Here is a 24,841-nt window from a genome sequence, read left to right as displayed (position 1 = left end):
GATTATGAGGCACACTGTAGCTGGGAACTGTGCATTAATAGTAAAAGCAGCGCAAACAGTGAGACACAGACACAGAGGAATCTATGGACAATAGCACGTGCTGACTTTAAACTTAGCTTTAAAGGAAAAAACATAATTACATAGAAAGGAAGAGTCCATACAGTGCACGCAAAAAAAGATATGGAGGTCCTTGCACACGACACCACCTTTACACAACCCTGGCACATCCTACATTCCACAGCTATATATGCTATTTCATTATTGTGCAGAGTCACCAGAGCCTGACTGACACATAATTGCGATAGTTTCCACATGTGTGCTGCCTCAATACTCATGACTGTGCTTACTTCTGCATTGCTGCAATTGCGTGTTAACTTTGACCATCTGATGTTATGTAGCATACACTTGTAAGTAGAAGTAGTACACGGGTGCTTCTGCAACTTCGCTCGACAGAAATGAGGGAAGTCAGGATGTTTTTAAAAATGGGGTACTATTAGGGTTGCCACCTTTTACCGAAAAAAAAAACCCAGCCCTTCGACGGAGGGGGGGAGGGTGTTAACAGGAGATTAAAATAATGTTGATCAATAGATGCTATGTCAATTCTTCGGCATGCAGTGCCATTTAATGTAACATTGCTTTCATTGAGCCAAATAAACCCAATGCACAAACAAAAGCAGCACACACAGCTAACCAACTAGCCTAACTGCTGGCATAAAAGTACCCGTGACTAGAATGACGCTTCGCTTATTACTCTGAATGTGCTGCAATGAAAAAGAACCACAATGCTTCGTCCATAAAAAAGCTCTTCTTCGCGTCTGAATCCAACAGGCCAGTGGCATTATAGACACAAAGGAACGCTAAAATGCGCATATGCCACAAAAATGACGGATATTCATGTACCATACATGCGCAATAATATGCTCTATTCCAATGATCGCTAGACTTGAAGGGATCCCAGAAAGTGGTTGACTAATAGCGTAAGAGTTTTGGTGATTGACGATAAATATTTACCGTCGTAGTTGTTGAACTGACACTTATAAAACACCCAAAAAATAAATAATCGCGATATTATGACAAAAAGAAAAAATGGCCAATGGCGGCTGGTGTGGACTGGCAACCGGCCCGCCATCTGAAAAACCGGCCTGGGCGGTCTAAAACCAGACAGGTGGCAACCCTAGGTACTATGCGATAACGTTTTGTAACCAAAGGGGGCTAGTTCTCTTTTCAAAACACTAGCTTCAGATTTACTCCCCCCGGTTATCAGTGTAAAGCGATAGAGAGATAAGACAGTGCGCAGTCCCGTACCTTGACCTCCATCTCCTGGACTTCTGGGTTGCTGAGGAGCACGTAAAAGATCTCCTCCCAGACAGGGTCATTGGTGCTGTGCTTGATGGAGCTCCAGCGCTCCTGCTGGCCCACCACCAGGTGCACCTGGGGGCTGGGCTCGCCGGCCGCCTTGCTCGCATTCTGCAAGGCACCAACAACCGCATGGCCTCTGAGATTGGGAGCCATGCTCGGAGGCCCAAGTTCAGAGCGTTTTACAGCTAGAGGGAAGCTTTGTGCCACTGTCTATGCAAGCTTCCTTAAAGCTGCTCTGATGACGTGATACTGACGAGATGTGGGACATTCAGATTTGGCATTGTGATTGGCTTCTTCTGAAAAATGGTTGGGACTGTGCTCATAAAGCAATGATTTTGTCCTACAGCAGAATATTTCATTAAGTATGTTATCTCCTTCAAATCACCATGTTATCTCACTGAAATACATGCCATGTGTTTTTGCAACTATGCAGGTTGTCGCTAATAAGAAATTACAGACAAAAAATTACTACTTTTGGTGACAAACTTCATAGCAGTGATGGATATTAGGCTTATCAATTTGCAACATTCACGCTTCCCTGTACTGCATTTTGCCACAATGCAGAGGCACAATAACTGGAACGGCAAGGTATTTCACTACAGAGATTTGAGCACTTCTTTCTAAAAACTAGCACAAGAGACAAAAAAAGTCTTCATTCTAAAAAGACAGGGTGTGCAAACATGGACACAAGAAAGAAGTCAGGACATCACAAACGCGTTTGTGGTGTCCTGACTTCTTTCTTGTGTCCGTGTTTGCACGCCCTGTCTTTTTAGAATGAATACTTACCAACTAGCTCAGCTCTCTGTTATTCTAAAAAAAAAGTCTAGCCTAAAGCTACACTTCGAGGGCTGCCTGGTTGTAATTACAATTTGCCCTCTAGACTCATTACGTAAAGGTTAATGAGCAAACTTTATATAACTAATAATTTTGTTGGTGATTATCACACAACTCATCCACCACTGCTACGTGGCTTGGCCAGTAAATATTTGCACTTTTGTCTTAAACGCGCTATTATTAATAAAGCAGGACAGTTTCCAAAGACACATCCTAGACATCTTACACACTGTTCTGCAACAGACTAAATTACTATGTCACATCAAACTCCAACCATTATATCCTTCTTCAACTTGTCCCCGATACTCCGAGACAGGTGCCGATCCAAAGCCACTACTTCCCAACATTTCTACACACACAACCATGCAGTGGTACCACTTAACACCCTTTTAGGTATTCAACCACAAAGGTTCATGCTAAGGTCACTCTAAGTTCACAAAGGTTCATTCTAAGTTTTATCATGCTATGAATTAATACTGGCACCATCTCTGCTATCATTTTTTTAGAACAGAGAAGTGTTTCGCACTTTGCACAGTCAATTCTTTTTAGGACACAATATGTGGGGCATAAATAAATTGCGGATTTTTTTAGCATATGTGATGCTATGTCTACATTGCATTTATAAAGCAAAACTCACCATGTATAATTACTCCCAATAATCTCGACAATTTGTTTTTGTATGTAATGCTCTGGAAATGGTCGAATGGCAAAAATAGGGGGTAATCATTGCTATAAGATAAATTTGCAATAAAAAAATCAACTTTAACAAGACAGCAAAGAAAGTTCTAATAATGTGTGCAGGGACCATCATTCTCATGATGACTTACCCACCATCATGGAGCCACACGCACACACTAAGGAACTATTATTTTCTGCTAATCTTAGACGCAACATTATAAGTTCCATCACACACTAAAAATGCCCAATCATGTAAACACGCCTATTCGTGCAAACATTAACAGGGTGCGGCAAGGAGACTATCATACATGGTGCCAGATCAAATACCATTTAGATGTTTAAGAGAAGATGAGTTTAAGACCAAGAAGTTTTTGAAAAATTCACTTCTCAACTTCTCATAATGGTGGTTCTTAACAGTTTCTCTATCATGCAGGTTAAATTGATACCCTGGTCTAGTGAAATCTCATTAACTAACTTTCTAAAAGCTTTCCCATCAAATCAAGCAAAAAAAAATACTGCACGAAATTATACAGTTGCACAAATTCCAACAAAAATGAATTGACTTGCGTGTGTCTTCAGAACCAGACTTTACTGGATGTTCATAGTGTTACCGAAACAGCCGGTAAAAATCTAAGAATGCACTAGTAAAATGTACCTGAAAGTTATCTTTCATGCAAAACTCACTGAAATACCAACTGAATTACCTGATTCAGACTTTAAGTCGAAGAAGTCTGTATGGATTCATACTACATAATGGGATGCATGAATACAAACAGAAAATATGGACACAGAAACAAACACAAGCAAAGTGAAAGTAACCACACAAATGGCAGCATTTGTGTTGCCACTTAATAACTTCTGTCTGAATACGTTATAAAGTCGCAAAGGGCCAACAGCAAATCTTTGCAGCAGCAAAGAAAATTTCATTATGTCTGAGTGTAGCACTTGACCTGTCAACTTTTTCAACTTCATTTGATCATCTGAAATGTCCTTCCTTTATTATTTTTTTTATGGCCTCACATATCCCCATAGGCTAGGTAATGCACTCCATTCAGTCATCATCAATTTATGGCAACTGCAATTGAGACATGGCACTGTATATAATTTTATTTGTATAATTTTAATCCATTTCAGTAAACTTGAGCCTAAATCAATACTAATCTCTATAAAAAAGTCAGTAGGTTTTACCTGTTCCTGTTAAATATGACAACTGTCATTGAAATCAACTTGGCGGTGGACAAACAAAAAAAAAAACTGTTTCCCCATTACCATGCATATTTCAATAGGAATTCTGAAAGCAAAGCTTCCTCTTAAAGTGCCCGACAAACCGGCCCAATAATTTTTGCCCTTCTTATTGCTTGTGACAACTTTTTTCTAATGGTCCACTAAAGAATTACGTGGTTCTCCTTAAAGTAACAGAAAAGTGGGACTATAAAAGTAAAAGAGTGCTAGCAAAATAAAGTTTCTTTCTACTTCCCAGGAAAGTGCGATCAACTCATCATCCTGTGTGGCTTCTGATATTTACATGGCAGTCTCATACATTAAAGGGGCCCAGCATGGTCAGAAAATGCTGTCAATCAGTAGTCGAAGCTCCCAAGAACACGCAAGCCAAACATTACAGTGCAGCACGCATCCTGGAATTTACAATTACTAATTCTCAGTCAGCTAGAAATTGTTCCCTCTTATTTCTACAAATAATGCCATACACCCAAATAGAGCACTGCACGGGCCGTGATTTTCGGCCCGGGCCCGGAACTCGTTCGAGTTTACCCGCCCGAGCCTGGCCCGGTGATTCAATACGCGACCCGGGCCCGGCCCGCACCCGACAAAAAGTTTCGCCTACCCGGCCCGGCCCGGCCCGACGGCATATCAGGCCCGACAGAGGCCCGAGCCAATAATATAGGTCCAGAACACAGAATCTACAGCAAACTGTTTTAAGTAGCAAATATCTACGCTTTGTTGGCGAATATTTCGCTAACAATTCTACTTTAACCAACGGCAATTTCGTGTAAAAAGGGGTTCACGGTTGAAACAGTTGAGTGGACATACTGGTTACAATGACCGTTTGGTCTACTATCACTGGTCTAGTACTATAGTTATGGTATACTATAACTTTTTTTTTTTGCTAATGCAATGGGAATCATCAAGAGCGTTTTGTAGCAGATATTGCAGCAAAGAAAGTGATTTGCAGCATGGGTTCAGTTTCGATAGGAAGTACAATAAAAACAGAGGAGACAGAGAACAAAACGTTCTCTTCAATTTGTTTTTATTGCACTCTTTACTGAAACTTAAAACATGCTCTAACAACAAAGGCAATCGTGCACCCGGCTTCTGGATATGTAACACCTGTCTTCAGCATTTTAACACCTTGCCGCAGCAAGATAGAGGAAGAAAGCAAAGTTTATTACCTTGTTGTAAATACACTAACCTGGATAAAAATTATAACGAACCGTGCGCACCACGTGTACTTTTAGAAATACGTATAGGCAGCCGAAAGGACGAAAAAAGTATTTGTTGTAGCATTCTTTTCAAGTATCTAGAGATTCCGGCTTTAAGCACGCCATCCACCGTTGCATCACATATCCTGCCGCGCTAAAGTTTCTCGCACTGCATACGCTAGCCGCTGGGGTGCACATCTGCCTTACGAATTGTGAAGGTGTCGGCAGTCGTTGTTCTTAACATCCACCACTGGAGCAAATTTAGGATGTCTTTGTGGACTTCTACAGAATGAACGTAGCTGTGCAGCTTATCCCTTCATTTCTATCGTTCCCGAACGTCGTGGCACTATTCAGTATCACCTATAAAACTCCTCTTTGAGGGCTTCTGCTTGCAGTTTTCAGCAGTGTATGTTATGCACGGCTCGCACCACGCTCTTTTTTTTTCGTATTATAATGCTCTGTGCCTTCCTAACGATGTTGTACTGGTAGAAGGTGACCACTGCACTACGCGGGTAGGACTGGCAGGAGGTGGACGAAGCGATTTCGATCTGCTTTTGGTGTTCGTTACAGTTTGGTAATAAAGGCACGAATAAGCTTCCTGGCGCTTACTCATTGGATGCCTATGGTTCGAGGTGAAGGGACATCACCCGGCACGGAATTCGTAATTGCCTTTTTTCAAGCCTAATATTTTGTCAAGTGAATATATTTTGCCTGACGCCTTATGCTGTTTGAACCTATGCTATTCCTGCACATTCCAACGGTGTTGCGGCAGTGTCATGTAGCTCTCACACTATACCTGTATAGCGCAGGGGGCCCAAACGCGCGGCCTGTACGCCTCTCCCTAAAGGCCTGCGGGCCGCACAGGACTGTCTTCGTCCCATTTTTTAAGTGCGAATGCACTTTATAAGCGACCCTGAATCCGCCGTCCCATAGCAACGGCGCGAGGAGCGGAGAGGAGCGTCTGTAGCAACAGCGCAGCGACGTCACAACCCACGTGACTGCGCGCGCTCCGCTTCATCACCGCGCTTTGCGCGGGCGCGCGCCGGCTCCGCACCGCTCTTCTAGGTGGCATTGGGTGCAGTGCTTCGCCGCTCCTTCTCTCGCCGTTCGCTCTCTCTCCTCCCTGCGCTCCACTCTCCCGTCCGCTGGCTGGGCGCCTCTCAAGAAATGTGTGCTCGAGACGCCGCTGTGAAACGCCAACGGCGACCACAAGGCTGAGATTATGGCCGTCAGGTACAATGACAACACAAACAGGTGCTGATGAATGTGTAAATAAATGGTTACGGTACAAATACTCGTCTCGTCATTAATTTACGCCATTAAAATTACTCAGCCGTGTACTCTCGGCGCAAGAAATGCATTCGCATTTCCTCACGATTCCCTTCGGGGAGGTGGGGGCATTTTGTCATTTTCATTTTCTTTATAACTATGTTCTTAAGCTACACAGGCATGACAGGTCTAAAGCTTTTTTGTCGTGAGGCATCCCCTGCGGCCACCATGTGTTCATACCTAACCGTGAAACAAAACTCTATATTTCAAAATCGGCGTCCAGATATCAGTCATGTTGAAGATAGGTATCGATATGTTGTTGGAATCCTGCCGCGAAATACCCTTCAGAAACAACACACATGTGATATATGGGAAAGCTGTTCTTTTAAATGGCAACGTTAGCTGACATTTGGTATCACCTATCCCCCCTCCCCCCCCCCCTCCCTCCACGCGCACTTTTAGCTGCGTTACTGTGCTGGCTCTTGCGGGAGTAAATTTTTGTGAATGCGGCCTGCTAGTGGAGGTGGGTTTCGATCCCTGATATAACGGAAAAAAGGCGAAAGTTAAAATGTTAAAAAATTGGGCACACCAAGCTGGCTGCGCGCGTCCATCTCGCGCCACATGACCACTGGGGGCCGTTACGAAGCCACGGAAAAAGAATGTGTCTGTGTAGGAATTTTATGTAACGAGACTCCGTGCACTCCTTTCGTTTTAGTGGAAGCCTGGAAATTTCTAAAAACGCTTCCCTGCTTTGGAGCTCTGTGATCGCTCTTGCGATAAGTTACAGGTATATATTTTTTATAATACATTTATTACTGCCATTACAGGATAACATTTGGGATATAAGATGGTAATGAATATAAATAAAGCACTGAATAACGACATGTTAACTATATAAGCGTCTGGTATATCTACCTTTAGTTCGGCCATTCCAGATAAATCAAGTAGCCCCATATGCAAGGAGCGAAAGAAGTTCAGTACTTGTCTCTAAACAGGGGCGTAGCCAGAAGGTGGGGGGAGGATGGGGGGGTTCAAACGACCCCCGAGATTTTTTAAATTTTGCATGTGTATAATACACGCACACATACAAACGCACACACGAACATACATAAAGTATGGTCGGACCGCTTCCCCCCCCCCCCCCGAAAAAAATTTCTGGCTACGCCCCTGACTCTAATAAAATTTCTCCATAAAGCTTGCCCCACAGAAAAAAGCGTTTTTTTCGGAACAAAATGTGAAACATCTGTATGTATGCGCAACGTATGTGGAACAAACTTGACGAGACACTAGAAAGAAAAACAATTTCTCTGTTATCAGTAAACTACTCTTTTGCGATTCCTAAAACACCACGCTCGCCGGGACAAGACTCTTGGTAAGTGAGAAAACGTGCGAAAAGGTAAATGCGGGTGGCGACGGTCCCTTTAAATTCGCGCAGCAGACACCGTGACACCTTAGATTCTGACGGCGTCTAATGGGGCCTACGTAGTTCCTAATCACAGAAATGAAGTACACTGACCTTTGAGGGGGCCATAGACTTAACTTACCAAGTTTAAGGAAATTTTATTGAGCCAATGTCCCCAAATACGACAAATACAGTTTGAAATCTGTGACGTCAGGCTCGGAGATTTCGACGCGAAATTTAAAAAATGGAATTTTGACCTTGATTTTCTCGTCTGATAATAAACTTATGATGGTGAAATGAATGACATTCGAGTTCTTAGAGTTCACTTTATCAGTCTAAACCGATTCAGTACTTCACTATAGCGTCCATTTATGAACCCAGGAAAGTCCAAGCCCGGCCCGACCCGAGCCCGCCACCTCAAACCCGGGCCTGGCCCTAAGCCCGGAGCTTCAGGCCCGAGCCCGGCCCGGGCCTGCCGTGAGAACTACTTTACCCGGCCCAGCCCGGCCCACGGGCCGGGCCGGGCTCGGGTTTTCGGGTAGGCCCGAGCCCGTGCAGTGCTCTACACCCAAATGACCGCACCATATACCCAAATTCATGGCCATTGGCTGATCTGAGCGTCGTGAGCTGCAAGGTTACGTAGGCCGCCGCAAGAGGCCGCCACGTGCCCACACGCGCGCTTGTGATCACACTGACTGTGGGCCGCGTGTTCAAAGAAAAAAAAGAAAAAGTGCTCAAGGTCATGATGCGCATGTGACGGAACTTCTTTACCCCGCGCCATCCCACCCAGCTCAGCTTCCACCGCACTTGTCGGGACGAGAGAAGAGAGAAAGCAATTACAGTGTGCGACAAATCTCTGTAACTCTGCTCGTACTTGGCGGATTCTAAAAATTTTTGTGGCGGTTGATTCGTGAGGCAATAACTCCATTAACGAAGCCATTTGACGGTTATTTGGAAAAGTGTTGCAGGGCCCCTTTAAAGAGGCACTAAAGAGAAAATACATTGAGAGATATTCATCAATTACTTTACCAGAAAGAGTCAATTTTAAAGTGAGAGAAGGCCTTCATTAAGCCAGAAATAATACAAGCAAGTCAAGGACCAGTAGTCACACGACCTTCTTCCATCAGCCTGCCATAACGCCACAAATTTGACGCCATCTGTTCAGGATCAGTTATTTCGTTTTCTTTAGTAAAGATTACCTAAATCATCATCCACAGGAGCTGAAGAGTGACCTTGGCAAGTTTCGAGATTTGTGTCAGGATGACGCAAATGCCAAAACACAAAATTGAATGACACCTCACTAACGTACCAATAACGTGGTTTCATAGCAAAACTTTTTAAAGGGATACACAACCACTCAGAACACGAATTCAGATAATCCCTAGAATGGAAAGATCGTCTATAATATTAGCTAAAACGATCCCTGTTTTTCTCATTAGACGTGGATTTATATTTTTATTTCTTCACTTGAGCTGCGAAAAATGACTTTTGGCACCCCACACAGCAAAAAAGCGAAGATGCATGAGTGCAATCACATGACCTTTTACTGGTATACATGGTTAATGGTGTCTATATTAGTGTTGAAAAGCAGCATACTTTTTTTTGCGTTATAATGTTTTCTAACTTCAAATGTGCAGATAAGCCTTGGTTTATAGTGAGCAGAACAGTGGCGCTGCCTTCACTTGACGTATGATTTGATGCTCATGAGCAGGAAAGTTGCTAGCTAAGGGACTAACGGCAACTGCCGACGAGTTGAAGAATCGCCAGGAGTGCCTGGCTCGCGAGGCAGTAAAGGAACATTGTTCGGAAAACTTATTCTACCTGCTTTTTATATTCAAAAACGGTTGAGAATGTCAAAATGGAGGTAGTTAATGACAGCTGCACTCACTCCTGGGAAAGAAGAACGCTGAGCGTAAAGAACAGTTTACGTGGAGGACTATCATTGTTGCTTTTTAGTGTTGCTAGAGTGGGGAATATAAATTTTCTTAGAGGCTTCTCAGATCAAAAAAATTATGCTTAAAAAATATCCATGCACTTTTGGAATCAATTGCTGTAAGTTTAACCACTACTGAGAGGGAGTTTTCCGTTGTGCTATAAAAAAAAACTAGGTCCAGAAAAATTGGTTGTCAGTCCCTTCAAAATAAAAGTTCCTTGCCTATATTTTCTTTTGTAGTAATCGACCTCTTATTATGCAATTAGTAACAATATTAGACCTTCCAAAGAAGGCTTTTATCAGTCTAATGTGTTAGTCGAGTGAAGCACAAAAGACCTCTCTTAATAAGAAAAGAAGAAAGCAAATGTTTGGAACAATCAAAAAGCAGCATGCAAGTCACATGCACAGTGTTAATAGGCCAACACACTCACAGATTACAGTGCATGCTTAGATTGATTTTATTGATCACATTGGCCAAATGTAGTGAGTCAAGAGAACACCATGCTTGCTAAAAATTCTAGTAATGTGAGATTTATTATCGTTATAAAACTAATACAAATTATCATTTTAACTGCACTGTTATGTTAGGTTATTTGCACCACGACCTACTGTACTCCTGACCTGCCCAGATATCGGGGGTCCTATGGGAGCGCGCGTCCCCGCTCTCGTTCAACCGTTTGCCGTAGGTGGCGCTTCCTATAACCTGTTCGTCTGCTACTCTGCGACCGTTTGGACGGCGCTGGAGTAAGAACGCCTGTATTTTGTGACGAACTGCCGACATTATGTGACTGTTTCTGCAAACTTAGACCGAGGGTTAAGTAAGCTATTCTGTGCGGTTAAGTATTTACTGCGCACTGGTTGACTAACCTGAGAAGCCGTAGACTTGCATAGTGTAGGACGGCTGTGTCCTTTTAAATGCAAAAAAAGTTCTAATTCACTTTCCGTATTTTTATTTCCAAAGTATTTTGCATTTATGAATAATAATTACATGATATGAGCGCTCTGCGCTGGCGAAACATCATCCCGAGCGCTAAAGCTGACGTCAACGAACAGGTGCTGACTAGCGCCACAACGCTCGTAGGTTACATCCCTAGCGGCAGGAGGTATGAACTAGAACGTGGGCGCTGGAGAGGGGACATCTGGGCAGGTCAGGAGTATAGTAGGTCGTGATTTGCACACTGCACCATAAGCTAAGAATGCATTATTCTTTCTGTAATGGCCTTAGGAATAAGATGACTATGAATTAGGCATGTGCAAATTGTAAATTTTAGGTTCAAAGTGAATAGTGATTTGGTCGAATAATTTCATATCGAATTCAAATAGTATACATCACATATTGTAAAAAAAAATTAGCACAATTGTCATGACCCAACTAACCTGCAAAATATTTATTAAAACTGAAACAAGGCATGCGCAAATGTCATTGTTTTTGGTTCAAAGTGAAGTGGAAGCAACTTTAAATAGTAGCAGGATTTCACTTGCGGTATAATGCAAGTGATAACCTGTAAAATATGTTGTGTTTTTAAATTTACTAAGAGCATAAAATCTGATATAACAAGCTTTTAAGCTAAAAAACGATGAATCGATGTGAGGGTAATATGTTCATTTAACCTTGAAGTGAGGCTTCACGGATCTTGCCTGGATAGGTGTATTCCCGGCATAGTACCCCTCCACTTCAGTGAAACCACCTTTACAGGGAAGTTACATGCGCTTTATATATGCCTATTCGTTCATTTTGAATAAGTCCTTCGAAATTTCGAATAACTTAAATTCGTGTCAAAGCCAATTTGAATACTGTAATATTCCTTCGAATATTTGAAGTGCTCAAACATTCGCACATGCCTACTACAAATACAAATTTAAAAACAACAAAAAGCACCAAGAATTTTATGTCACCATTCTCATAATGAATGAAGAACAAATAGCGTACATATGTACATATGAGAATGCAGAAAAGGAGATGAGTGTGACAGCAACAGCAAAAGACAAGCTCCGCAAGAAAGTAGGTTTTTTTTTCTTTTTGGATACGATACTGCGTCACAGAGCACCAGACACAACGGCAAGCTCACCCTCAAGCACCAAACGAAACACTGGACTGCACCAACTCTACGAAACTAGGCACCGCAAGCCCCCACACGAAAGCACCGTGACGACGACAACACGAAGCACGCTTCTGTCTCACGGCCTTACTCACTTCGTGGACAACGCACTTACGCGAGTCTTGGCAAACCGATTCCTCGGGAATGTGGAAGTCTGAGGTATCAAATTGACATTCTGCGGGGGCCAAGGCAGTGATTCACAAACACGGCCATTACACACTGAAAAACAATACACACTCAAACGAATAGAACACACACACAGGTATGTGAATTCGAGAGCAGTGTTGCCAACCCTGAGAATATATTCCCTGTGGTTGTACATTCTGAGCACTGTTTAGGGAAAAGAGGATAATCAAGTTTTCACAAGGGAAACTCCTAAACTTTACGCTAGCCTAGAAGGCTGTGGTTTCTCATCATCCTCATCAGCCTGACTACGCCCACTGCAGGGCAAAGCCCTCTCCTATGTTTTGGCAATCAACCCGGTCCTGTGCATGCTGCGACCATGTTATCCACGCAAACTTCTTAATCTCATCTGCCCACCTAACTTTCTGCCTTCCCCTCACATGCTTGCCTTCTCTTGGAATCTAGCCGGTTCTCTTAAAGGGGCCCTGCAACACTTTTTCAGCATGGTCAGAAAACGCTGCTGATCAGTAGTCGAAGCTCCTCAGAACACGCGAGCCAAACAATATAGCGCAGCACGCGGCCTGGAATTTACAATTAACTTTCAAAGTCAGCTAGAAATTGTTCCCTCTTCTTTCTACAAATGATGCCATATACCCAAATGACCGTGCCATATACCCAAATTCACGGCCATTGGCTGATTTCAGAATCATGAGCTGCGTAGTTACTGCTGCAACCGCGGGAGGCCGCCACGTGCCCGTGCTCGCAGTTACACTGAAAGTAAGCTGCGTGTTGGAAGAAGAAAAAAGTGCTCAAAGTCATGACGTGCACGTGACGCAACTTCTTTCCCCTGTGCCATTCCTCCCCACTTAGCGTCCAACGCGCTCGTCCGTACGAGAGAAGAGAGAAAGCAATAACAGCGTGCCACAAATCTCGAACTTTGCTCTTATTTGACGGATTCTAAAATTTTTTGCGGTGGTCGATTCATAGGGCAATAAACTCCTTTAATGAAGCCATTCAATGGTTACTTGGAAAAGTGTTGCAGGGCCCCTTTAATGACCAGTGGTCATCTTGCCTATGCGCTACATGCCCTGCCCATGTCCATTTCTTCTTGGTTTCCACTAAGATGTCCTTAACCCCCGTTTGTTCCCTGAACCACTCTGCTCTCTCTTTGTCCCTAAAGGTTACACCTATCATTTTCCTTTTCATGGCTCCCTGTGTTATCCCCAATTTAAGTTGAACCCTCTTCGTAAGTCTCCAGGTTTCTACTCCGTAGGTAAGTACCGGTAAGATGCAGCTGTTATATACCTTTCTCTTGAGGGATAGTGGTAAACTACCATTCATGATTTCAGAATGCCAGCCAAATGCGCTCCACCCCATTCTTATTCTTCTAGTTACTTCAGTCTCATGGTTCGGCTCTACGGTCCCTACCTGTCCTAAGTAGACGGTATTTTTTTACCACTTCCTGTGGCTGTGGTGACTAAGCGCAAAATGGTTCCCATTCCCAATCTCATAACATCCTAAAGTGCAGCTTTCTTTGTGAACATCTCCGGTTTCTCGTGACCATGAGTTCTGCTGCTGTCTTGCTATTAAATAAGTCACAATGCGCCGGCCTGACCTCACAAGCTTTAGGGAGGTGGGTCATAGTTAACCTCCGTTATGCCACACCCAGTCAGTCAAGTGACTTCTAAGTATGCACTTCTGGTTTTATGTTCGCTTCCAGTTTGCACTATCCATCTGTACTTCCTTCTGGTCTCCACTTCACTTTTAGTTATAGTCTTGCTGAAGAAGGCCTCTCAGACAAGTTCAGTCAGAAAAGGTCATCACCTTCATGACACAATGTGTGTGGAAGAGCTCCAGCCAGTCTACGTTGAATCATGCATCTCTAAGCATTTGGTGAGAGACGAAGTTTTATCTTGAATCTAGATACAACAAAGCTCACAGAGAAAGCTTCATTAATTGGAAGTTCGACCAGAGCATGTTGGATCAGACACAATTTTTTGTGTGAATAATGAATGTGTTGCAAGCCAAATGCATTCGTTGATCACTTTCATGAAAGGTCCTACAAAGAAAAAAAAAATTAAATGTTTCTTATGCCTCAAAGACATAGGAGATACTTCTATTGATGCAGCTTGGTTGTCTTGAATAAATGAAACAACTTTATTGCGAGATCCGGCTAGTTGCTGGTCCGGGCCAGACCGCTCAGATGGAGGACTTTCATCCCTCTCCTTTCATAATGTTTTGTGGAAACAAATGCTTTGAAAAACATATCGTTGCATGAAAGCAGAAAGAAGCACAAAGCACAGTTACAGTGCATTTACACTATGTCCGAGCGTGGAGAAAATGGCTAAAAGCGTGCCAGTCCCAAATCACGCCGTCTTCCTTGACACCGCTCATTGTCCTTCAGCATGAAATATGGTAATGTAGTATTATCTCTACATTTTCAGCATCATTCGGCATGCTTCTAAGAATAATCAGTCAGCGCTCATCCTGTTTTCCCACTTCCCTCCACTTTATGTACGTTATTTTGCGCTGTTCATAATGCAAGCACACCAACTTCGCCAACTTTCCATGCTTCTGTTTACTAATGATATCTGCACAATGAAAATTCTTCTAAAACAAGCTAAGAAAAACCAAACTGCATGAGATAAGCTATCATTCTGCATAAAAGACACCACAAGTTCATCCCTACATGAAATACAAAAGTGAAAGTTTAATACAAAAATCATGAGGAGTCTGAATAAATCTGCCTAGATTTGACTCAATTTATGGCAGAAATGGCTTCAGGAGTTGGCAACACTGATCATGAAACACAATGACAATTAGAACATTCAGATGAGACAAAGTGAATGAAGCAAAGTTATCTCACAAGGGAAAATTAGAGGCTATTTTCTTACCATAACATAAAAAACAGATTTTGCAATAACCTTTTATATTTTCTTGTGTGTGTGCTCTTTATTTCTTCTTATTCAGTGCACCAACAGTTATTTAAGTTATTCGTTAGACATTAAAGAGTTTCAGAATTGGGGACCCAAGACGCTGGGCCCCCAAGCTGCGTTGGGCAGTTTGCTCTTGCGTCCTGATGATCAGCAGAGTTTGAGAATTGGGCCAACGCAGGCTGCGTTGGGCCAAGCGCACGGACAGCCACGCATGACGAAATTAAAATCATGCGAGACACGGGCCATACTGCGCTGTGGCCCGTGCTGCATCTGTGTCTTCTCGCTGGTCACCCAAGACGCCTTGGGGCCCCACGCTAGTTTTCAATTTTTGCATCTTGGGTCAACGCGAGCGCAAGAGCTCAAGAGTGGCTTGGGTTCTACGCATGTGCCCTGGCGGCTCGCAAGCTTCTTGGGTCCCCAAGCTTCTTGGGGCCCCAATTCTCAAACTCTCTCTTAATTAGTGGTTCACAGATAAGGTCAACATGATCTTAGCAAAAGAATGCAAGTGCTTGCTACTCTCTGTAGGTGAAATTTAATTCATGCACGTGCCCAATAATTGAGTGATGTAGTCTGCTCATTAGATGCTGCACACATGCTCATGCACATGACAGAGTCATCAACAAAAATGCAAATCACTGGAGTGGACCACCATAATGAAAACGACATAATAGATGGGCAATCCAACTGCTACAGCTAACATGCACTAAAACACATATCACCTAAATCATGCAGGCAGTGTTCAACCAAAAATTTCTGAAATCAAATGCAGTCGACCCACGTTACTTGAACACTGAGTACTATTACTTCATCTACCTGATCTTCAAACATGCAAGGAAAGCAAAATCTGAAAGCTTTTTTTTTTGCAAGAACACTATTAGCTATTTACCTTGACTTATATATTGCCAGCTACTGTACTTAAAGTAACCAGTGATGTTGTCCAAAGACTTCCACATCAGGTTGCTGCATCATTGTAGCTTTCGACAACTTTCTCAACTAGGTTAAATGTTTATGAGTAAAGAATCATTACCTAGCAATCTAAAAGAACAATATTCAATTGAGCAAATACTGAACATTTATGCTATGCCAAAACCATTCGAAATTGGAAAAATGAATGAGAATCTGTCGACTTAAAGTGATGCACCTGCGCTACAGTCTCAGGACATGGGCAGTTCAAAAAAAGGTAATCTCGCTCTTCCTTTTTTTTCCCCTGTGATCATTCTTTCTTTTATAGGAAGAAACAAAAATAATGGATTTGAAAGGAGGCTAAACCAGTTTAGTGTCCTATTAGCGTTCCTCTAGAATAAATCGACAATATGGTAACAGAGAGAGCGTGTGATGGCATATGGTTGTTATTAAATTACTATCTCCTACGGCAGCTTTCTATCCCTAATCTCTTTGAATGAATGAATGAATGAATGAGTGAATGAATGAATGAATGAATGAATGAATGAATGAATGAATGAATGAATGAATGAATGAATGAATGAATGAACTTTAATACTGGTCCGGCATTTTCCCGCCTAAAAACATGTTGCAGACGTCATTTTTTAATTGTGACGAATTCCGCTAAGAGGAACTGTTGTGTGTGCAATGTATTGCTCAAGCCTGTACACTAGCCAATGTTAGCCAAAACTAGCCAATGTTAGCCAAATTGAGCCATAGTGCATCGTTCACTCCTGATATAAAGTCCATGACAGCTTCCTAAATATAGCTTTAATGCAAGATCAATTAATTTTCTAGCTTATACCTCATCTCAATTATATTTTTGGATAACTTTACTGCTACTTTACTGTCCTACTTTACTGTTATGTTTTGTTATGTTACTGTTACGTTTACTGTTATGTAATGTTTATGTCCTACTTTACTGCTAATGCTTTTCCTCATTTTAGCCTTGAAAATGGTGCCTTCTAGACTGCCCCAAAAGTTGCTATACTACTTGTATATGCATACTACATAAAAAGCAGTTAGTGAAACAAGTGCAATTAGCAAGGCAGGAAGGAGCATGCCGAGGTGAGATTAAGTGCTAAGGAATGCACGATGTGAAGAGAGAGTTAGGAAGAACAGAGGAATTTTGCTTTACCCTTGTGTCAGATTTCTGAATCTTCATGGCTGTTTTGCAGATCTCCAAGAGACTCGTAAAACAAGACGTCCCCAAGACGACGATACGATGTCAAATTATTGCTTTCATAAGATGGATTATAGTGTTACATGAGCATTATCCCGAGGCAAACTGTACGTAATTCAGAGTGGCGTGTCATCGTAAAAATTAAGAGAACTTGTTCCTCGTCAAGCTAGCCATACTACCACGGAGGGGAGAGCTGCAAAAAGTGTCAATGCACCTCTCATTTCTCTAACATTTATCATTCTTGCTTGCAATACCGTTCAGCTTAGTTGGGAGATTATTTAAGTTCTCCACATTTCTGACCTTCGGTGCGTTAGCTGGCCGTCTATGCCACATTACTCAGTGAAGAAACTGAATATATTTTTCACGCTCTCGCAGACGTCATTTAGTCAGTATTCAAAAATCTCGACATATGCTTTGTTTTGCACTTGATGTAGATTTTCTGCCTTGTTTACATTTTCTTGGCTCGTTTGATTGCCAACTACCAGGTGGCAAGTATGAAGGGCTCCAAATATGCATGTATACTTTTGTTGTCAGCGCTCTGTCTTGTTGTTAGCCACTCTCCATCCCTGACCTTTGCGCGTCTCACCACGTCCATGATTGACCATGACCCATTTCGGGAAGTGGGTAAGGGGAGAATGGGCTAAGTGCAGTTCCCTATGACAGCTTCATACAGGAAGTTATACGGTAAAGTGTTGTCAAGTGACGTCATCCTGTCTACAGTTCAGTAACAACATCCCATGGCACAGACCCAGTTGCCAAAGAATGTCACCATCCTGAGACACTGCTAAGATTTATCAATCAGAGCAGCACGACGTTGATCGCGCTACAATTAATGTCGAGGGTTAGCATAAGCATCACTGACCGGAAGGTGCTTTGCGGAGTCGAGGAATACGATGAGCACAGCTGACGACAACGGTGTCTTGGTCGAGATGGCCCTAACTTCTTCCAGTTGCTGCAGGATGGAAAAGCAAATGGAAACAAACACATCACAACCTGACTTTGCATACCACAACACAGAGCTCAGCAACCGCGCATTATGTATTCTTATACGAGTATATTGTAATCCATATTCAGCAAGCCTTCACACTAGTGAAGAACGACATGCGACACTAATGGCCACAAGACAGAACAAACAAATGAGCATAACAATATCAGAACGTCAAACCTTAGTGGCTGAATTGTTCGGCGAAAAAGTGGTCGTGCACAATTGTTTTAACCTTAACCTAAACTTTAGAAATGTATATAATGTGGAACTGAAGCACTCACACCTAGCACATAAGTTACCCATACTGTAATGCTATGCCGAGTTTTATAGCCATTTCATAGCCTGTAAACATGCGGCAAGATACATGAGCAAGTCTGCTTGCATATAATGCTGCATGAAAAAATTGCTCACTAGAAACGAGTTTGTCAACTCATAAAACTAGCAGTAAGTGTATAAGTAGTTAAAATTATATCAGTCAACTCAATCGCTGACCAGAAGTACTAATGGCGAGCAACTCAATCAGCTTTCTGTAATGAAAATTGTAATGTAATGAATTTGTAATGAAAATTACAGAATACTACAGTAAAAGCTCGTTAATTCAAACTTCGTTAATTCAAACTTACTTCTAATTCGAACTGACGCCCTGGTCCTGGCACAGCCTTATGTATTTCTATGAGGGAAAACTCCCGATAATTTGAACGCGTCGGTACCTACAACGGTTAATTCGAACTGGGAGCCCTCTGGCTTTCATCCCTCCTCGCAGAAATCGGCCCACAATGATCACAAATCAGCCCAGAATGACCACCTAAATTACTCATTACTTTCATCTGTGTAAAACAAGCGTAGCGATTGATTTCCATGTATTATTTTGTAGTTGTAAATGTCGTCTGTCTGCTGCTACTGCTGTATGGGTGGCACGGCCCAGTCAGGCAATGTTTGCCTTTAGCCGTGTCCCCTTGAACAATTTCAATATTGTTCTGTAAATAAACTAAGAAAGAAAGACCTTAAATTTTGATTGCGTTAACTGTGCCATGTAAATGAACGTGTTTTGGAGCACAAATAGCGTCATATATTTTGGCATTAAGGCTCACTGCTCACTTGAGAGTAAGTCGCTGCTTGTTTCTGGCGTATCACTGACTGATCAATAAATTCTGTTCGCTGTTTGAGCATGAACTTAATTTACGAAATTACCTGCCACAAATACTATACTTTCCAATACTATACCCCTATACTTTCCTTGGCATTATTGTCTGTTAGTTCTCATTAATATTGTGTATAACAAAGAAAACGAGCCCTTGAAATTAACACTTCTTTCCTTCATTCATAGCGAGGGTCTCGTTCTGGCAGACTTGATGCTTTCAGGTAGTATGCGAGGGATTATTGGTCAGCTGCCAGCTCGTAATAAGTTCACGTGCTACGTGACGCCAACAGGCAGAAAAAGAGTGTTCCACACTCGCCGTCATGGCTACTGGCGGCGCTGACTGACGCTCCCACGTTTAAATGCATACATATACCCTATAAAGTGGACGGGGGGATGGCCGCCGCGGTAGCTCAGTTGGTAGAGCATCGGACGCGTTATTCGAAGGTCGCAGGTTCGGTCCCTGCCCGCGGCAAGCTGTCTTTTCGTCCACTTTTCTTTCTTCACAATTACCTTACATTTATTCCTAAAAACATCCCCTATACTTTCCTTGGCATTATTGTCTGTTAGTTCTCATTAATATTGTGTATAACAAAGAAAACGAGCCCTTGAAATTAACACTTCTTTCCTTCTGCCACAAATGTGTAGTATCGCCTAATTTGCGGGAACGAGTCAAGAGGGGTTTTCTCTGCACGGTGTGGCGCGATGTCTGTTCATTGTAGCGCCCGCCTGCTGATTCGAGCTCCGCTTAATTTGAACAATTTTATAGTCCCCTTTGAGTTTGAATTAACAATCTTTTACTGTATACCACAACCCTAGAAGGACTGTATTTTCTATAAAAATACTTTAGTTTTGTAAACCGGATTTCAAATTGTTATCATCTCATAATCTCCACTGAACAATTCATATCAATAAACTTTTATCCACAATTTTGTAAATACTGTAGGACAGATAGTGACATGGCTTTCATGTATAATTCTACAAATACAATCATAAAATAATGCGCACAGCATTTCTTACATATGTGTACATTCTAATGGAAATAATACAGTCTTTAGCCACATTTAATTAACGAACCTGCAACTGCTTCTTCTACTAGACCAACAATCAATATACAAGAAAGAACGTAAGTAAAACCTGCAACTAATAAAGTAGTGAACATCAAGTGCAATCAAATCTCTGTGAATTTCGCCCTGCTATCAGTGTTTCATAAATACAACTATAACATAGTGCCATCAGTTTTGCAGCTTGAAACTTCTCATTATGGTAAGGTGCTCACAATTATACAATCTGTTCAATTTTATGTGCATCTATGGGAAGACTAATTCATGTAACTGTTCTGCTCTTACAAAAGCCATTCATCTTTGGAACGGCCTTCCCAATGCCATAGCTTCCGATAGTAATCAACAAAGTTTCCGGCTTTTTCTACCAATGCATTTGTTAAAATATTTCTACATAACCTAATGTATCACATATTGCTCTGGTGATTGCCTTTTTCCCACTTTCACATTAAATACTCTTTCGTAATACCCAAATCATGTCCCACTTGTTCTTTAGTTATACTGTTTCTATTTTACTGTGTCAAATTTTATTGTTTAATGAGCTGTCACGGTGAAAAGTACATCTTTTTATTGCGTGTTTCGTTTGCTTTTATGTACATATTTTAACATTATTTTTCTGTACATTACCGCATGTGTTACTACAACTTTTTTCCATTCCTCCATATACTATTGCTCTTTCTTGTTTTTTAATTATTGTATATTTTAACTTTTTGTTGCATTTCCCCCCTTATGCAATGCCTCTAGGGGCCAGTAAGGTATTTTTTAATAAATTAATAAAAATCGTTTAAACAAAATTGCTGCTTCAACATAACAACTTCCTTTAGTTTGATTGGTTTTGTATTTCGATGCAGCAGCCCTATACATCTTAATCAGCAAATGAGACTCCTCTTGTATGAAACATTCTGTCCCAGCTCCCTTCAGGTTCATGGGACCTTACTGCATTTAAAGGAAACTGCAACTAGCGTCACGATCACTTAGTCACTCTGCATCACTAGAGACAAGTTCAGTGGAAAACAGAGCCTCAAAGTGACAAGAAGTCGTCGAACAAAGAACGTCAGGGGCCTTTCTCGGCAAGTCTGCTGGTCAAAAACGTTGGCTCCAACGACATTCCCCGTTCAATGATTTCTGATCACTTCCAGGTATCACTAGACATCACTAGGCACCGCTGGGTGAGGTGAGCAGAGTGAAGAAGGAAAGCTAACCAGAGCCAGGTCGTCCGTGTTTCGGGACAGATTCAGCCAGAAGGTCCGTAGGCGGATCTTGCCCGACTTGGTGTCGTCCAGGGTCAGCCACTGTGCTCGTCAGAAAACAGGCAACACTCGCACAAAACCACAGCGTTACACTGTCAACGACAACCAAATTACTAATTTCAGTCAAGTAGACACAAGTTCCTTCCCATCTTTCAAAAATGGACACCTGAAACAACTTTGCTGCTTTTGCAACCTTTGCCACTGCTCTCATTTCACCTAAACAAAAAGCAATCCATAGAAAATATTATGAAATGCTGTATGTGTAGGCTTTGGCAAAGGCCTTACCATACCTGCCAACCTAGGAACTTTGTGAAATTGGGAGACTCGCCACGAATAGGGCGGAGGGTGCAGAACAAAAAAAATATTGTTTTGGGCGACGCCTGTGATTGGTTAACAAAACTGTCTTTATCTCACATGGTCACTTCAAAGGGGCCCTGCAACCCTCTTTGAACATACACAGAATTCCCTGCAAATCAGTAGTCGAGGCTCTTGTGAACATGTCAGACAAATGTGGCACTGCACGGTGCACGGAATTGGCACTTTCAATTCACGAACAGCCGAAACTGGCTTGCTCTCCTCTCAGTAAAGTGAAACGGACACGGCCAATGGCCGATTTCATGATCGCGAACGCATCCTCGGTAAAGTTTATATTGGTAGTTCCGAGTTCAATAAACAACTGCTATAAATTTCTCTAACTTTGGAACCACCAAACTAAGCCCTCTTAGTACTTCCCATCTCGATCAATAATTCACTTATTTTGTTTCTTTCCCTGTTCATAGGAGGCGGCATGCGTCTTAGTAAAGCCCATGCTATTTCGAACTCTACGAACCTGAGTGGGTCGCTTGCCTCACACTGAACACACTACCAAGTACTTGCCGTTTCATATCATTGGTTCCAAATCCGCCGGCACCACTGGTCGGTGCACGCCTACTCTTTTACGTGCCTCGCAAGCTAGATGCCTTGGTAGACATCACTTGGTGCTTAGCTAATTGAATCTATTTTGAAATGCACTATCTGGATTTTGCTACTATCCGTCAGCCAACCTGACGAAGTACAACAAAAATGAGTCCCAGGCATAGCTTGGCCATACTTTAGAACAACCTTACTATGCCTTACTATGTGAACATATGCTCCTAATCATCTGTACGTCTTAGTCGTTTGGTAACCTGACACTTTAGGCATTCTATTTCATGCAAATAAGTATCCTGGTACATAACGTTTTTTTTTTATGTAAAAGGACACTAAACTCTTAACCAAGGGAATTTGCCTTACCAATTTTTATGTGACAAGAGCTACTGACAAATCGATAAAGCATTGGCAGTGTTACCCAAAGAGGCCTACATTGAAAAATGTGTGGGCAAACATGATCGTGTGATGCACCACGCAAGGCAACTAGCAGTACTGCTGTGCAGCAGGAACATTCAGCAGCCCAGCAGCTACCAGGCATCTCATAGGACTGCTTTAAGAAGCAGCACCACCACGACAGTGTGCAAGACAAGACTAAAGATAGATTATTGACACTTGTAGCTTGATGCTTACGATTTGCACGGCTCAGACAACTATGCACATGACTGCGTGGTATGCACACAGCACTCGGTAGGAATCTACTAGCACTTTTATGCACAATGCTGATACTATCAGAAAAAAGCAAAACACTGCCCCTACTCCTGCTGCCGATTCAGCTATGACGTGTTAATTTGGCCGCATCATTTTTGCAGCCAAAGACACTGAACACCTCTCGCATCTTTGGAGACAACATTTTATGTGCTAGCCACACATGCACCACTGATACAACACCACAGCGACGACAGTGTCAATAGTGGTGGCTGTGCTGATGATGTGAATGCACCTTGAGTGCTTGTTGAATTGCTATTGCGATAAAACAATAGGAGAAAATGTCTTACATTAAATACAGCAAATAAAACAGCAATGTTTCAGTGAAAATGAACACCCCACACTGCATAGTTTTCGTCTAGCATTTCTTTCTGTGCTTCAGTAACTTGTCAGTAGAACTCAACACATACGTAAAATTACAAGCAAGCGTCCAACCCAAGCAAGTGACCCCTCCAATCAATTTCCCTGCTAATTTCAAGTTCCCACCAGGCAACACTGGCCTGTTTAAATCCAATCCAAACCTGCTTAGCAGCCCAATCTCTAAGTGCAGCCCGATCTCCAAGTGCCTGTGCCTGAAATTTGTCATCAAAATCTGATTTTTTTTTCCTTCCCACATAATGATTGCACCCCGAACTGGGCGCACGACACCCATGACGATTTTCAGGGTCCCACAAGCAAAACAATGGCATTCACAAATCTGTGTTTGCAATTCAAAGATGGTGCCTATGACACACGTAGTAGTTAGCAAAAGCAAGGCCTTCGAGATCAATGTCTGTTGCCCACAGCTGTTGTAGTGGCGTGGCCTCATCATTACAGGTGCTCCCACGCCACGCTTCCCACAATCTGATTGTGTTGCCTTTGTGCTTCTTGCGTTTATGAATCGTCACTGTAATGTGCCATGCCCCGAACAAGAGACAGAAGCCCATGCGCACCCCATTTCTGGTGGGAAAACTTTGGTGCTGCCATCTTGAATTTTGGTGCCGTTTCGGAAAAGTGCCCCCCCTTCTACTTTGCCAGCAATTTCAAGCTGCTGACAGGGAGGACGCTTGCTCGGAACTTTACGGCATGTTACAATATCAACAAGTACGAACAAGCCCCATTTCAGGCTATATTTAATTTATGCTCATTTGAAAGATTATTGATAGGCTAGTACTTGCTGCCTTTCAAATATACATGTTCTAAGTCTACTATTTTTTGCTATGCTTGTATGGCACCTAATTATGCGTCACAAAGTGTCACACATGTGAGAGTAGGAACCACCAAACGTTTACCATGTCTCCTTGGCCCTGGCTCTCGATATCGCTAACAGCAACAGACACCCTGGAACAGAATGCATACATCACTCAGGTAACTGGAAAAGTCAACGCAACACCAAACCTCATTCCACAACGTCCCTTCATAGAAGCGAAGTTCTGTACAATGTTGGCAGCATACACTGTCATAAAATTTGCATTGAAATTTTATGCTGGCTTTGTATAAAAGGAAACTTAATTGCACAGTATCACTGAGAAAATAGTGGGCAAAAGAAACTCACAGGAAGAACACATCTCCCGGTGCCTTATAAAGCGAGTTTCAGAAAGACATATAAGCACAGCTA

General features: G+C 42.3%; 1 protein-coding gene across 1 annotated transcript in view; it reads right to left on the bottom strand.

The window, feature by feature from the left end:
* LOC119394388 (extended synaptotagmin-2) overlaps window positions 1–24,841 on the bottom strand; it is an 80,997-nt gene that overhangs the window by 20,077 nt on the left and 36,079 nt on the right. Inside the window, exons 12-15 of the mRNA XM_037661687.2 lie at window positions 24,516–24,564; window positions 21,583–21,672; window positions 18,059–18,148; window positions 1,306–1,467 (exon numbers count right to left, since the gene is read on the bottom strand). Coding sequence (XP_037517615.1) covers window positions 1,306–1,467; window positions 18,059–18,148; window positions 21,583–21,672; window positions 24,516–24,564 — 391 coding nt within the window. The remainder of the gene's footprint in view (window positions 1–1,305; window positions 1,468–18,058; window positions 18,149–21,582; window positions 21,673–24,515; window positions 24,565–24,841) is intronic.

Source organism: Rhipicephalus sanguineus, chromosome 5 (assembly GCF_013339695.2).
Source record: "Rhipicephalus sanguineus isolate Rsan-2018 chromosome 5, BIME_Rsan_1.4, whole genome shotgun sequence".
In the NCBI taxonomy this organism is placed as follows: Eukaryota; Metazoa; Arthropoda; class Arachnida; order Ixodida; family Ixodidae; genus Rhipicephalus; species Rhipicephalus sanguineus.
Note: the sequence above shows the minus strand (reverse complement) of the source record. Positions and strands in the feature narration are given on the sequence as shown.